Genomic DNA, 16,740 nt, shown 5'->3' with positions numbered 1-16,740 from the left:
GTGCATTTAAATCTATTTCCCATCTTAGTCTTGATTGATGCACCCGATCTTCTTTCAACTTGTTGTTGCATTGATTAGTACGAATCTTCTCCTTCTCTCAGATGGCCACATTTGATTAGTGTTCCTTTTCTCTCTCTTGCAGATGACTACAAGTCTGATCTAAGGGAACAGTTGCCGCTGATCGCAGGCTCAGCTGCTGCGGGCGTGGTCTTCATTGTCTCACTGGTGGCAGTCTCCATCATCTGCAGCAGGTTGTTATGAGTGAGCTCAGAAAGAGTCCTGTTATTTCCATTGACCACACTGAACAGAAGGAGTAGCACAAATCTATGGGCGGGGTCAGCCCAGCCAACTTTATGCTCATGTCCACTTAGAGGGCCCAAGCTTATCCCTGCCCCCCCCCCCCCCCAGCTCATAACTTATTGACCTCCACCACCACCATTCCCCCACCCCCCCCCACCCCCCCGCTCCTGCTCTTCCTCTGGTGCGACTCCATACATCAAAGGGACCTTGATCTCAAGGGACACCCAGGAGACTACAGGCATTGGAACCTGGAGGAAAAATCTAGCATCAACGAAGGTCGATGGTCTCGATGAAGGATTCCAGCCCGAAACACTCTTCTCTCTCTTGATGCTACTCAACCTGTTGAGATCCTTCAGCAGATTGTCTGTTGCTTATCAAGGGGTACGGAAGCATGCTGGTCGTGTCGAGAGTTAAATTGTAAAGGCCAGGCTGCATTTTCCCTTGGTGACATCAATCCAGATGCAGTAATAGTACTCGTGCCTCTAAGGTGAAGGGATCAGACCCTTCCCCCGTGAGCTTTGAACATCACCCAGGCCAATTCTTCAGTGCCAAACTACGGAAATTCTCCATAGTTGGAGATGCAACCTTGGAGGTGAAAGTTGTGTCCCCTCGAGTGGATATGAACATAATGTGACTTGGGGAGGGGTGTTTATTCCAGCCAAAATTTTAACAACCAATCAGTAAAATAAGGCTGGTTGTTGACATATTTCTGGGACTGATGATGGTAAAACATAGCTGGTACATTTCCTAAATAATACTGGCCCTTCGATGGGTAGAAGGTGCTTTGTGTTATAAAACGAATGGTGTAAATATAAGGTTTACTTTTGGTTTTAGGGAATTAATGGGTGATCTTGTGAGATCTTAATAAATGCCAACATTATTTTGAAAGGATCTGAAGGAAGAAACTGTTTCAGTCAAAAGCAAAGTAGCATGCACGAGTGGAATATTGGAACAAGTCCAAAAGTAAAATACTGCACAGTGGCAGGCTGTAGGAAAATACACAGCAGTTCAGGCTATGTCAACAGAGAGAGGAGCTGAGTTCTCATTTCAGGTAATGACACAAGTGAGCCTGTTCTGGAATTGTATCTCCTTCTCTAGATGGCAGGATCATTTTGTGTTTTTATGATAACACTATGTGTTGGATAAGGGTGTTTAATGTTTATATGGAGGGCCTCAGACAGCTCCAAGAAAAGTGCAGAGAACAAAACAAAGGACTCTACATCACCTTTGTTGACCTCACCAAAGCCTTAGACACCGTGAGCAGGAAAGGGCTTTGGCAAATACTAGAGCGCCTTGAATACCCCCCAAAGTTCCTCAACGTGGTTATCCAACTGCACGAAAACCAACAAGGTCGGATCAGATACAGCAATGAGCTCTCTGAACCCTTCTCCATTAACAATGGTGTGAAGCAAGGCTGTGTTCTCGCACCAACCCTCTTTTCAATCTTCTTCAGCATGATGCTGAACCAAGCCATGAAAGACCTCAACAATGAAGACGCTGTTTACATCCGGTACCGCACGGATGGCAGTCTCTTCAATCTGAGGCGCCTGCAAGCTCACACCAAGATACAAGAGCAACTTGTCCGTGAACTACTCTTTGCAGACGATGCCGCTTTAGTTGCCCATTCAGAGCCAGCTCTTCAGCGCTTGACGTCCTGTTTTGCAGAAACTGCCAAAATGTTTGGCCTGGAAGTCAGCCTGAAGAAAACTGAGGTCCTCCATCAACCAGCTCCCCACCATGACTACCAGCCCCCCCACATCTCCATCGGGCACACAAAACTCAAAACGGTCAACCAGTTTACCTATCTCGGCTGCACCATCTCATCGGATGCAAGGATCGACAACGAGATAGACAACAGACTCACCAAGGCAAATAGTGCCTTTGGAAGACTACACAAAAGAGTCTGGAAAAACAACCATCTGAAAAATCTCACAAAGATTAGCGTATACAGAGCCGTTGTCATATCTACACTCCTGTTCGGCTCCGAATCATGGGTCCTCTACCGGCATCACCTCTGGCTCCTAGAACGCTTCCACCAGCATTGTCTCCGCTCCATCCTCAACATTCATTGGAGCGACTTCATCCCTAACATCGAAGTACTCGAGATGGCAGAGGCCGACAGCATCGAATCCACGCTGCTGAAGATCCAACTGCACTGGGTAGGTCACATCTCCAGAATGGAGGACCATCGCCTTCCCAAGATCGTGTTATATGGCGAGCTCTCCACTGGCTACCGAGACAGAGGTGCACCAAAGAAGAGGTACAAGGACTGCCTAAAGAAATCTCTTGGTGCCTGCCACATTGACCACTGCCAGTTGGCTGATATCGCCTCAAACTGTGCATCTTGGCGCCTCACAGTTCGGCGGGCAGCAACCTCCTTTGAAGAAGACCGCAGAGCCCACCTCACTGACAAAAGACAAAGGAGGAAAAACCCAACACCCAACCCCAACCCACCAATTTTCCGCTGCAAACGTGTCTGCCTGTCCTGCATCGGACTTGTCAGCCACAAACGAGCCTGCAGCTGACGTGGACATTTACCCCTCCATAAATCTTCGTCCGCGAAGCCAAGCCAAAGAAAAGAAAGGACTGGGCTTTCTGCTAACGAACTCCTCCTGATTCCCAGTAGCTTTTCTGCCAGAAAGATCTCCCTATTAAGATTGGACAGAGTTTTCATTTTCATGGTAAAACTCTGGTAATCAACTGGCCACATGACTATAGGAAAACTTGACGATTCAGCATCTGGGCCACAGGGGTAATGGTGGCCACATTCTCTGGCAACGTATCTGAGACATAATCCCCATCATCCACTGAACCTCGCTAGGGTCTTAATACCATTACCCAACACCAAACCTCATTGGGTTCCTGGTTTCCTGCACACCACGGAAACTCACCAGGACCCCAGTACCCCCACCCCACAGAAATTCACACAGAATCCAGTTCCCACTCCCCACTGAAATTCACTCAGATCCCTGTTCCCACTCCCCACTGAAACTCACCAGGACCCCAGTTCCCACTCCCATCTGAAACTCACCAGGACCCCAGTTCCCTCTCCTCACTGTAATTAACCCAGATCCCAGTTCCCACTCCCCACTGAAATTCACTCAGATCCCAGTTCCCAATCCTCACTGAAACTCAACAGGACCCCAGTTCCCACTCCCCACTGAAACTCATCCAGGATCACAGTTCCTGCTCCCCACTGAAACTCACCCAGATCTCAGTTCCCACATCCCACTGAAACTCACCCAGATCACAGTTCCCATTCCCCACTGAAACTCACCAGGACCCCAGTTCCCTCTCCTCACTGTAATTAACCCAGATCCCAGTTCCCACTCCCCACTGAAATTCACTCAGATCCCAGTTCCCAATCCCCACTGAAACTCACCAGGACCCCAGTTCCCACTCCCATCTGAAACTCACGAGGACCCCAGTTCCCTCTCCTCACTGTAATTAACCCAGATCCCATTTCCCACTCCCCACTGAAATTCACTCAGATCCCAGTTCCCAATCCCCACTGAAACTCAACAGGACCCCAGTTCCCACTCCCCACTGAAACTCATCCAGGATCACAGTTCCCGCTCCCCACTGAAACTCACCCAGATCTCAGTTCCCACATCCCACTGAAACTCACCCAGATCACAGTTCCCATTCCCCAATGAAACTCACCCGGATCCTAGTTCCCACTCCCGACTAACAATCACATAGGTCCCTATTCACACTACCCACTGAAACTTACCCCTAGATCCTAGTTCCGACTCCCAACTGAAACTCACTGAGATCCCAGTTCCCAATCCCCACTGAAATTCACCAGAATCCCAGTTCCCTCTCCCCACTGAAACTCAACAGGACCCCAGTTCCCACTCCCCACTGAAATTCACCAGAATGCCAGTTCCCACTCCCCATAGAAACTCACCTAGATCCCAGTTCCCTCTCCCCACTGAAACTCAACAGGACCCCAGTTCCCACTCCCCACTGAAACACAACAGGACCACAGTTCTGACTCCCAACTGAAACTCACTGAGATCCCAGTTCCCACTCACCACTGAAACTCACCAGGAACCCAGTCCCCATTCCCCATTCAAACTAAAATGGATCGCTGTTCCCACTTCCCACTGAAACTCATCCAGAATGCACCTCCCACTCCCCACTGAAACTCACCCAGATCCCAATTCCCCCTTCACAGTGAATCTCATCTAGACCCCAGTTCCCACTCCCCACTGAAATTCACTCAGATCCCAGTTCCCACTCCCCACTGAAACACACCAGGTCCACAGTTCTGACTCCCAACTGAAACTCACTGAGATCCCAGTTCCCACTCACCACTGAAACTCACCAGGAACCCAGTCCCCATTCCCCATTCAAACTAAAATGGATCACGGTTCCCACTTCCCACTGAAACTCATCCAGAACGCACCTCCCACTCCCCACTGAAACTCATCCAGATCCCAATTCGCCCCTCACAGTGAATCTCACCTGGACCCCAGTTCCCACTCCCCACTGAAACTCACTCAGATCCCAGTTCCCACTCTCCACTGAAACACAACAGGATCCCAGTTCCCATTCCCCACTGAAACTCACCAGGACCCCAGTTCCCACTCCCCACTCAAACTCACTGACATCCCAGTTCCCACTCCCTTTTGAAACTAACACGGATTCCTGTTCCCAACACCCACTGAAACTCACCCAGACCACAGTTCCAACCACACACTGTAACTCATCCAGATCCCAGTTCCCCCTCCCCACTTAAACACACCAGGACATCTGTTCCCACTCCTCGCTGAAATTCTCACAGTTCCCAATTCCAACTTCCCACTGAAACTCACCCATATCACAGTTCCCCCTCCCCACTAAAACTCACTCAGATCGTAGTTCCCACTCCACACTGAAACTCACCAGTACCCCAGTTCCCACACCCCACTGAAATTCACCCGAATCCCAGTTCCCACACCCCACTGAAACTCATCCGGACCCCAGTTTCCACTCCCCACTGAAACTCTTAGGACCCTAGTTCCCACCACCCACTGAAACTTACCAGGACCCCAGATACCACTCCCCACTGAAACTCTCCCAGATCACAGTTCCCAATCCCCACTGAAACTCACCCAGATCACAGTTCCCACTCCCCACTGAAACTCAACAGGACCCCAGTTCCCCCTACCCACTTAAACACACCAGGATACCACTTCCCACTGAAACTCACCCGGATCCCAGTTCCCACTCCCCACTGAAACTCACCCGGATCCCAGTTCCCACTCCCCACTGAAATTCACCCGGATCCCAGTTCCCACACCCCACTGAAACTCATCCGGACCCCAGTTTCCACTCCCCACTGAAACTCTTCAGGACCCTAGTTCCTACCACCCACTGAAACTTACCAGGACCCCAGATACCACTCCCCACTGAAACTCACCCAGATCACAGTTCCCAATCCCCACTGAAACTCACCCAGATCAGAGTTCCCACTCCCCACTGAAACTCAACAGGACCCCAGTTCCCCCTACCCACTTAAACACACCAGGATACCACTTCCCACTCCCCGCTGAAACTTATCACAGTTCCCAATTCCAATTCCCCATTGAAACTCACCCATATCCCAGTTCCCTCTCCACACTCAAACTCACCAGGAAACCAGTTCCCACTCCTCACAGAAATTCATCCGGATCCCAGTTCCCACTCTCCATTGAAACTAACACGGATTGCAATTCCCACTCCCCACTGAAACTCATTAGTACCCCAGTTCCCACTCCCCACTGAAACTCACCAGGACCCCAGTTCACACTCCTCACTGAAGCTCACCTGGACCCTAGTTCCCACTCCCCACTGAAACTCACCAGGACCTACCTCAATTCCCACTTCCCACTGAATCTCACACAGTTCCCAGTTCCCACTCGCCCCTGAAATTCACCAGGACCCCAGTTCACAATCCCCACTGAAACTCACCAGGACCCCAGTTCACACTCCCCACTGAAGCTCACCTGGACCCTAGTTCCCACTCCCCACTGAAACTCACCAGGACCTACCTCAATTCCCACTTCCCACTGAATCTCACACAGTTCCCAGTTCCCACTCGCCCCTGAAATTCACCAGGACCCCAGTTCCCAATCTCCACTGAAACTCGCAAGGACCCCAGTTTCCACTCTCCTCTGAAACTCACCCTGATCACAGTTCCCACTCCCCACAGAAACTCACTCATATCCCAGTTCACACTCCCAAATGAAACACACTCAGATCACAGTTCCCAATACCCACTGAAAATCACTGAGATCCCAGTTCCCACTCCCCTCTGAAACTCACCCAGACCCCAGTTCCCACTCACCACTGAAACCTTCCCTGATCCCAGTTGCCACTCCCCACTGAAACTCACTTAGATCCGATTTCCAAATCACCTTTGAAATTCATCAGGACCCTAGTTCCCACTCCCTACTGAAACTCACACCGATCCCAGTTCCCAGTCACCATTGAAATTCACCAGGACCCTAGTTCCCACTCCCCACTGAAACTCACACAGATCCCAGTTCCAAGTCACCACTGAAACTCAGCAGGACCCCAGTTCACACTCCACACTGAAATTCACTCAGATCCTAGTCACCACTCCCCACTGAAACTCACTCAGATCCCAGTTCCCACTCCCCACTGAAACTCACTCGGATCCCAATGCCCGCTCCCCACTGAAACTCAACAGGATCCCAGTTACTTCTCCCCACTGAAACTCACCCAGTTCCCACACACCACTGAAACTCACCCAGATCACAGTTCCCACACCCCAGTGAAACTCACCAGGAACACAGATCCTACTCCACACTAAAACACACCAGGATCACAGTTCCCACTCACAACTGAAACACACCAGGACCTTGTTCCAACTCCCCACTGAAATTCACCCAGATCCCTGATCACATTCCCCTCTGAAACTCACCAAGATCCCCGTTCCCACTACCCACTTAAACTCATTAAGATCTCAGTTTCCACTCCCCATTCAAACTCACCAGGACCACCGTTCCCAATCCCCACTGAAACTCACCCAGATCCCAGTTCCCATTCCCCACTGATACTCACCAGGAACACTGTTCCCAATCCCCACTGAAATAATCCCAGATCCCAGTTCCCACTCCCTACAGAAACTCACCAGGACCCCAGTTCTCACTCCCCACTGAAACTCATCAGGATCCCAGTTCCCACTCCCCACTTTAACTCACAGGAACCCCAGCTCCCACTCCCCACTGAAGCTCACCCAGATCTGAGTTCCCAATCACAACTGCAACTCACCAGGACCCTAGTTCCCACTCGCCACTGAAACTCACCCAGATCCGATTTCCCACTACCCAACGAAACTCACCCAGATCCCAGTTCCCACTCTCCACAGAAACTCATCCGGATCCCAGTTCCCACTCTCCATTGAAACTAATACAGATCGCAATTCCCACTCCCCACTGAAACTCATTAGGACCCCAGTTTCCACTCCGCACTGAAACTCATCAGGACCCTAGTTCCCACTCACCACTGAAACTCAACAGGACCCCAGTCCCACTCCCCACTGAAACTCACCCAGATCACCGTTCCCACTCACCACTGAAGCTCACCAGGACCCCAGATCCCACTCGCCACTGAAACTCACCAGTATCCCAGATCTCACTCCCCATTGAAACTAACACGGATCTCAATTTACACAGCCCACTGAAACTCATCGGGAGCCCAGTTCCCGCTCCCCACTGAAACTCACATAGATCCCAGTTGCCACTTCCCACTGAAACTCACCAGGATCCCAGTTTACACTTGCCACTGAAACTCACTCAGATCCCATTTCTCTCTCCCCACTGAAACTCACCGCGATTGCAGTTCTCACTATCCACTGAAATTCACCAGGACCCCAGTTCGCACTCCCCATTCAAACTCACCAGGACCACCATTCCCAATCCCCACTGAAAGTCACCCAGATCCCAGTTCCCACTCCCCACTGAAACTCACTCAGATCCGATTTCCCAATCTCCATTGAAACTCAACAAGTCCCTAGTTCTCACTCCTCACTGAAACTCACCAGGACCCCAGTTCCCACTCCCCACTGAAACTCACCAGGACCCCAGTTCCCACTCCCCACTGAAACTCACTCAGATCCCAGTTCTCACTCACCACTGAAACTCACCAGGACCCCAGTTCACACTCCACACTGAAACTCACCCAGAATCCAGTTCCCACTCCTCACTGAAACTCACAAGGACCCCAGCTCCCACTCCCTACTGAAATTCACCCGGATCCCAGTTCCCACTCCCCATTGGTGCCCCCTTCAAATTTATTACATTCACTTGAACATTTATTGCAATGTTGTGCAGCTTTCAAAAAATAACGTGAATTGTAAGTATTTTTGGTTTTATAAGAATTACATCCAATTATCTGCAAAATATGAGCACCAAAGTGTCAAGCCTGGTATATTTTTGGATTTTTACATTCCGACATAGCAGAACTGCTGCCCTATTGGTTTAAGATATCAGATGCTGCCTGACTTTGGCCTTAGGAATCACGTCATTTGCTGCTGCTCCCATGTCTTCTCTGATAACATTGCTGTTCCTACCAAAATGACACTAATGCTTGTTTCTTCTTTTGTCACAGGAAACGTGCGTATGGCAAAGAGGCTGTGTACAGCGATAACCTCCAACATTACAGCACTGGACGAGGTAAGTGACTCCCAGACAGAGCAGCTGTTGCGTCTCTCCACAGAGTTGTCATGTTGTCTGTCTGATGAGCAAGCCGCCATCCTCTCAGGCAATGCCCACTCCAACACAGGAGACTCAGAGTAGTGAAATTACAGAGGCCCATTCTGATGAGTTTATATCTGACAGCTCATCTGGCCCAGGTTCAATACCCTGCTCTCTGTGTGGAGACCTCATGCTCTCCCCATAATGACAAGGAATTTATTGTCATACACATTGTACAATGTACAAATGCACTGATATTCCTATTTGCTGCTGCCAAACAGGTACTTCATGAAAAAAGTATAATAGTATACCGTAAATTCAAAAGAAATAATAAAAAGAAAAGATAGATGGATGATAAATATTTACCTATAACCCCGTATTCATGATAAAAGTAGACTGTCATTTTTGTGGTAACAAGGGGCGGTTCAAGATCCTGATAGCTGTTGGCAAGAAACAGTTCTTGAACCTTGAGATGTTGTTCTTCAGGCATCTGTACCTTCTACCCAATGGTAGCAGTGAGAAGAGGTTGTGACCATGATGATTTGTTCCAGTTGCTTGCTATAACAGTACATTCTTCTTAGTGCATTCAAGCCTTTCCTTTGGTAATAGTTTATGTATGCATGACTCTTGGTTGCATGCAACCAAGAAGTTGTCAAAACACAGTGAGATGAAGTGAATGAGCAGAGAGTCAAAGTAATGGACCTTGGGCTGAAGAAAGAAAACGCAGCGTTTTCTGCAAGTGGGGGGATTGAAGCATTATCTGGATTATTCAAGACTTGTTTCTTGCTTTCAAGGTCTATTGAGAAAGCCAATTGAATATTAAATTAGAGCTTTATAATTCAAAGTTAAATCAAAGGTTACGGGGAGAAAGGCTGGGAGGGGGGGGGCTGAGTAGGTGGGTGGATTAGAACAGCAGAGGACTCGATGGGCCAATAGGAACATAGGAAGTAGGAACAGGAGTAGGCCAAAAATGGCCCATCGAGCCTGCTCCGCCATTCAATACGATCATGGCTGATCTAATTTATGACCTAACTCCCCCTACCTGCCTTCTCCTCATATCCCCTAATCCCTAATAGACCTACTTCTGCTCCTATATCTTGTGATAAGGTACTTTTACAAACTATTTCCTGCACTTGAAAGTTTGCCGATATTAGCATATCTGAGATGGGTGGTGGTGGGGGGGGGGGTGGTGTGGACTTTCATTTGCTTCTCTTTCTATTATTATAAGATGCATTTCAGGCAATTTTTGCCAGTGGCGAATCTGTCACCCTTGCAGCAAGCCAAAGAAATTTCTTGTAATATGACACTGTTTTATTACAAAAATGACAATATCTTGAATCTTGGAAGAGTTTGGGATTGAGAGAAAGAGAGTTTGGTTTGGCCAATGCTTCATGGATGTGATGCAGAGGTGGGCAACTGGGACCAATCAGAGGTGGCCAACTAGAACCAATCAAAGATGGGCAACTGGAATCAATCAGAGATGGTAACTGGAACCAGTCAGAGGTGGCAACTGGAACCAGTCAGAGGTGGGTAACTAGAACCAATCAAAGATGGGCAACTGGAACCAATCAGAGGTGGCAACTGGAACCAGTCAGAGGTGGCAACTGGAACCAGTCAGAGGTGGCAACTGGAACCAATCAGACATGGTCAATTGAGTGAAGTACAAATAGAAGGGGCTGGACAGCAGTCGTGGTCCAGCAGAATTGGAAGAGCCAGGAGCCATGGCTCATGCTCAGTTAAAATTAGAAGATTAAAACAATACTCTTAATAACAAATAATAATCTGATAAGAGGATCTAACTGGGTGCACAGTTAGTGCAGTAGTTGAGTGGCACTATGACCTGGGTTCAAATCTGTCAGGGTTTATACATTCTCCCTGTGTCTGCGTGGGTTTCCTCCCATACGGGATTAGTAGGTGAATTGGTCTCATGGGTGTATATGGGCAACATGGCCTCATGGGCCAGAATGGGCCTGTTACAGTGCCTCTAAAATAAAAAAAATTATTGAAATAAAAATGTGTGCCTAGTGACGCACATAATGCAATGTATATGTGCACGGAAATGCCTACTTGCTGCAGAAGAACTGGTACTTTGTTTAAAAAAAACAACTCAAATGGTCTACGTTAGTACAGCATGGTTAGCGCAATGCTATTGCAGCACGAGCGACACGGATTTGAATAAGCTGTCCGTAAGGAATTAGTACATTCTCCCAGGTGCTCCAGTTTCCTCCCACCCTTCAAGACGTATGGGAGTTGTTGGTTTGTTGTGGTATTTGGGCAGCATGGGCTCGTGGGCCGTAAGGGCCTGTTACCGTGCGGTAGGTTTTAAATTTTTAAAATTTAGACATACAGCACGGTAACAGGCTGATGCACTATCAATTATCACCAAAAGGCTGATATTGTGAAACTATCAGGCTTTTATTACCTAAAGACTGGAACAACTATCAACCGCAATAACCGACAAAAGCAAAGAGAAAGGGGAACATTCAAAGGGCTATGGGTAGGATCAGTCTCCAGAAGCGTGTCCAGCCGGCAGCAGCCAATCATGGCACAACATTGGTTTACCACACAGGTCATTTTGGCCCACGAGTCCATGCCACCAAATTTACACCCAATTAACCTACACCCCTCCCCCCAGAACTTTTCGAATAGTGGGAGGAAACAGGACCCCCCCGGGGAAAACCCATGCAGAGACGGGGAGAACGTACAAAAGTCCTTACAGGCAGTGCGGGATTTGAACCCCGGTCCCGATTGCTAGCAGTGTAAAGGTGTTGCGCTAACTGCTACACCAACCATGCCGCCCTAATGTCTAAATTAAAAATTAAATTACCACGTAGAAAGAAACAATAAAGACAAAAGATCGACAGATCATAATTATTCACAGTTACATTTAGTGCAAGAAAAAAAGTGGCACTTCTATGGGGCAGACAGGCCATTTTGTGGTGTCAGAGTAATTGATGATTCGAGCCTATTTTATGTGAAGGGATAAGATAATGACTGATGGACTTAGAACATCACTATAAACTCGAACATGGACCAGGAATCTGGGAAATCCCCACACAGAGGATGGCATGATTTGGAACACATGGCCAGAACCAGTGCTAGAAACTGACTTTATCAACATGCAGGACCAGGCTGTGGAAGTGATTGAACTGAAGGGAAATTTGGGCCAGTGGTGGTCGAGTGGGCCACTGGTTGGCAAACGCACCTCGTGTTGGGCAAGCACCAGCGTGGACAGGTTGGGGTAGGTTATCTGCTTCTGCGGCAAAAAAAAACGTCGATTTTTTAAAATTTAATTTTAATAACATAGCTCCATAGTAGGCTTTCTGGCCCATGAAATCCACATTGCTTCAATTGAAACCAATTAGCCTACCAAGCCTGTACATTTTGGTCGACATGAAGAAATTGGAACACCTGGTAGAAAACCCACGCAGGTCATGGAGGGGGTGGGGGGAGCTGCTTACAGACAGTGGCAGATTCAAACTCAGTCACTAATGCTGTAACTGTGTTGTGCAGAGTGTAGAGCACGTCGAAAGAATCAAAGGCTTGTTGATCCAAACCAAGGCATTTATTAATGAGAAGACTGGAGCATACCTTGAGAAATTTTTTCAGACTGCAACTCGGCTGAACTTGACCTACAATTTCGACAAGTGTGTCTTCTGGTGGCATTGGTCGCGGTGCATAGGAGGGAGCGGATGGAGTGTAGGGCACTAGTGAGAATGTCCTGCCAGCCAGAGTTGGGGAGACCTTTGGACCGGAGGGCAAGCGTAACCGCTTTCCAGATGGTGGCATTCTCTCTTTCGACCTGCCCATTACCGCGTGGGTTATAGCTGGTGGTCCTGCTTGAAGCAATACCACGCTCCAGAAGGTACTGCCGTGGCTCCGCGCTCATAAACGAGGACCTCCTGTCACTGTGGATGTAACTGGGGTACCCGAAGATGCTGTGCAGGGCCTCTATGACTGAGGAGGCAGTCATGTCCGAGCAGGGCACAGCCAATGGGAAATGGGAGTTCTTGTCGATGGCCGTAAGGATGTAGGTATTATGGTTGGTCGACGGTAGGGACCCATTGAAGTCCACGCTGAGATGCTCAAAGGGTTGGGTGGCTTTGATGACTTGGATGTTCTCTGGACGGAAGAAGTGGGGCTTGAACTCAGTGCACACTGGGCAAGCTCAGGTCATGGAGCGAATCTCCTCCACCGTGTAGGGCAGGTTGCGAGCTTTGACAAAATTTCCGAACCTAGTGACCCATGGATGACAGAGCTCCTCGTGGAGTCTCTGCAGCCTGTCTGGTTGTATGATGGCTCATCTGGCAGGTCGTTGAGTTTACCAGACCAATACAGTATGTCATAATTAAAGGTGGAGAGCTCGATTCTCCACCTGGCGATTTTGTCATTCTTGATCTTACCTCGCTGGGCATTGCTAAACATGAAGGAGACCGCGCGTTGGTTGGTCAGCAGTGTAAAGCGCCTGCCAGTGAGGTAGTGTCTCTAACGACGTACTGTTTTGACTATGGCCTGGGCTTCCTTCTTGACAGAGGAGTGTCGACTCTCAGGACCCTGGAGGGTTCTGGAAAAGAAGGCTACTGGCCGGCCGGCCTGGTTCAAAATGGCCGCCAGTGCAAAATCTGACATATCGTTCTTGACTTGGAATGGGATGGGCTCGTCGATGGCATGCAGCATTGCAGCTGTGATGTCCGATTTGATGCGGTCGAAGGCCGCTCACTTCGATTGATAGGGGGAAGGAGGTGGTCTTGATGAGTGGCCATGCCTTGTCAGCATAGTGTGGAACCCATTAGTGCGGGCATAGAGAAGAAGCCCAGGCAGCGTCTGAGTGCCTTCTGGGTGTGGGGCAAGTCCATGAGGGGACGCATGCGGTCAGGGTCCGGCATGACCACCCCGTTCTCCACCACACAACCCAGAATTGCGAGCCGAGTGGTCCAGAAGACACACTTGTCGAAATTGTAGTTCAAGTTCAGCCTAGTTGCAGTCTGAAAAAAATTCTCAAGGTTGGCATCATGATCCTCCATGTCATGGCCACAGATGGTGACATTATCCAGATACGGGAAAGTAGTAGTTAGCCCGTTCTGGTCCACCATCCAGTCCATTTCCTGCTGGAAGACCTCGACGGCATTCGTGACCCCAAAGGGTACCCTGAGGAATTGATATAGCACCCATTCGCTTCAAAGGCTGTGAAAGCACTTCTGGCACCTGGCTTTTCTCACCAGGCACTGGGACCTGCTGTGCTTGTCCCTCTCGCAGAAATAACACTTCGGGGTCACATCGGGCAGCGTAGCGGCAGCCGACAGGCCATCAGTGTGCCAGCAGATAGTAGAGTTGAGGGAGGGAATCCTACTCGCATCAGAGCATGGGGTCCAGCCCTGAGTGTACACGTCCATACTTAAGACCACATCCTCCATTGTGTCTGCGATTGGATCACATCCTCTAGGTTTTCTCCCCCGTGCTCTAGCAGGCTTGTCTCACCTCATTCGATCGGACCCCGGCCACGTAGGCATCCCGAATGAGATCGTCTGTGGTCTCCACAGCAGTTCTGTCTGCAGGCACAGTCCCTGCCCATGGCCCTTAGTACTTGAATATAAGCTCTACAGGACTCACCAGGCTGTTGCCTCCTTGTTGCTAGTTTGTACCGAGTGTAGATCCTGTTCACTGGTCGCTCGTAGAGCCCTTTCAACACCTTCATGGCTGCGTGTAAGTGGTTGCGTCCTGGATGCTCCGGTAGACTCTCGGGGACACCATAGTCATGAATATTAGTAGTCGATGGCTGTCCTCTATCACGGCAGAGTCAGAGAGTTGTATGTTTCGAAGCACCTCACCCAGTGCTTAAAGTCATTTGAGGCTGTAGCCGACTGTGGGTCAATGTCGAGGCTTCCAGCCACAGCATACGTTTCATCCCTTTAAAATTTTCAAGTTAATAAAATTGTAGAGCGCTTCAAATGAATCAAAGGCATGTTGATCCAAACCAAGGCTTTTATTAATGAGAAGACTGGAGTGTATCACATGTAGGTCGACCAGTCCAGAATGACCTGGTCTGGCTAGGAGCAACCCTTTAAGACCTACCAGTAGGCGTGGCTACGCTCTCAGGCAATCACAATCATTCTACACTCTTTCTCTTTGGCTTGGCTTTGCGAACGAAGATTCATGGAGGGGTAATGTCCACGTCAGCTGCAGGCTCGTTTGTGGCTGACAAGTCCGATGCTGGACAGGCAGACATGATTGCAGTGGTTGCAAGGGAAAATTGGTTGGTTGGGGTTGGGTGTTGGGTTTTTCCTCCTTTGTCTTTTGTCAGTGAGGTGGGCTCTGCGGTCTTCTTCAAAGGAGGTTGCTGCCCGCTGAACTGTGAGGCGCCAAGATGCATGGTTTGAGGCGATATCAGCCCACTGGCGGTGGTCAATGTGGCAGGCACCAAGAGATTTCTTTAGGCAGTCCTTGTACTTTGGTGCACCTCTGTCACGATGGCCAGTGGAGAGCTCGCCATATAACACGATCTTGGGAAGGCGATGGTCCTCCATTCTGGAAACGTGACCTACCCAGCGCAGTTGGATCTTCAGCAGCGTGGATTCGATGCTGTCGGCCTCTGCCATCTCGAGTACTTCGATGTTGGGGATGAAGTCGCTCCAATGAATGTTGAGGATGGAGCAGAGACAACGCTGGTGGAAGCGTTCTAGGAGCCGTAGGTGATGCCGGTAGAGGACCCATGATTTGGAGCCAAACAAGAGTGTGGGTATGACAACGGCTCTGTATACGCTAATCTTTATGAGGTTTTTCAGTTGGTTGTTTTTCCAGACTTTTTTGTGTAGTCCTCCAAAGGCGCTATTTGCCTTGGCGAGTCTGTTATCTATCTCGTTGTTGATCCTTGCATCCAATGAAATGGTGCAGCCGATATAGGTAAACTGGTTGACCGTTTTGAGTTTTGTGTGCCCGATGGAGATGTGGGGGGGCTGGTAGTCATGGTGGGGAGCTGGCTGATGGAGGACCTCAGTTTTCTTCAGGCTGACTTCCAGACCAAACATTTTGGCAGTTTCCGCAAAACAGGACGTCAAGCGCTGGAGAGCTGGCTCTGAATGGGCAACTAAAGCGGCATCGTCTGCAAAGAGTAGTTCACGGACAAGTTGCTCTTGTGTCTTGGTGTGAGCTTGCAGGCGCCTCAGATTGAAGAGACTGCCATCCGTGCGGTAGCGGATGTAAACAGCGTCTTCATTGTTGAGGTCTTTCATGGCTTGTTTTAGCATCATGCTGAAGAAGATTGAAAAGAGGGTTGGTGTGAGAACGCAGCCTTGCTTCACGCCATTGTTAATGGAGAAGGGTTCAGAGATCTCATTGCTGTATCTGACCCGACCTTCTTGGTTTTCGTGCAGTTGGATAACCATGTTGAGGAACTTTGGGGGGCATCCGAGGCGCTCTAGTATTTGCCAAAGCCCTTTCCTACTCATGGTGTCGAAGGCTTTGGTGAGGTCAACAAAGGTGATGTAGAGTCCTTTGTTTTGTTCTCTGCACTTTTCTTGGAGCTGTCTGAGGGCAAAGACCATGTCAGTAGTTCCTCTGTTTGCGCGAAAGTTGCACTGTGATTCTGGGAGAACATTCTTGGCGACACTAGGTATTATTCTATTTAGGAGAATCCTAGCGAAGATTTTGCCTGCAATGGAGAGCAGCTTGATTCCCCTGTAGTTTGAGCAGTCTGATTTCTCGCCTTTATTTTTGTACAGGGTGATGATGATGGCATCACGAAGGTCCTGAGGCA

General features: G+C 49.2%; 1 protein-coding gene across 10 annotated transcripts in view; it reads left to right on the top strand.

The window, feature by feature from the left end:
• Nucleotides 1–16,740, top strand: part of LOC138742284 (ephrin type-B receptor 1) — a 507,783-nt gene that overhangs the window by 416,459 nt on the left and 74,584 nt on the right. For all 10 annotated transcript variants that reach the window (XM_069896471.1, XM_069896465.1, XM_069896467.1 and 7 more), the window contains 2 exons: nucleotides 143–251; nucleotides 8,902–8,966. In XM_069896471.1, coding sequence (XP_069752572.1) covers nucleotides 143–251; nucleotides 8,902–8,966 — 174 coding nt within the window. The remainder of the gene's footprint in view (nucleotides 1–142; nucleotides 252–8,901; nucleotides 8,967–16,740) is intronic.

Source organism: Narcine bancroftii, chromosome 9, assembly GCF_036971445.1.
Source record: "Narcine bancroftii isolate sNarBan1 chromosome 9, sNarBan1.hap1, whole genome shotgun sequence".
Lineage (NCBI taxonomy): Eukaryota > Metazoa > Chordata > Chondrichthyes > Torpediniformes > Narcinidae > Narcine > Narcine bancroftii.
This window is presented reverse-complemented; position numbering and strand designations above follow the sequence as displayed.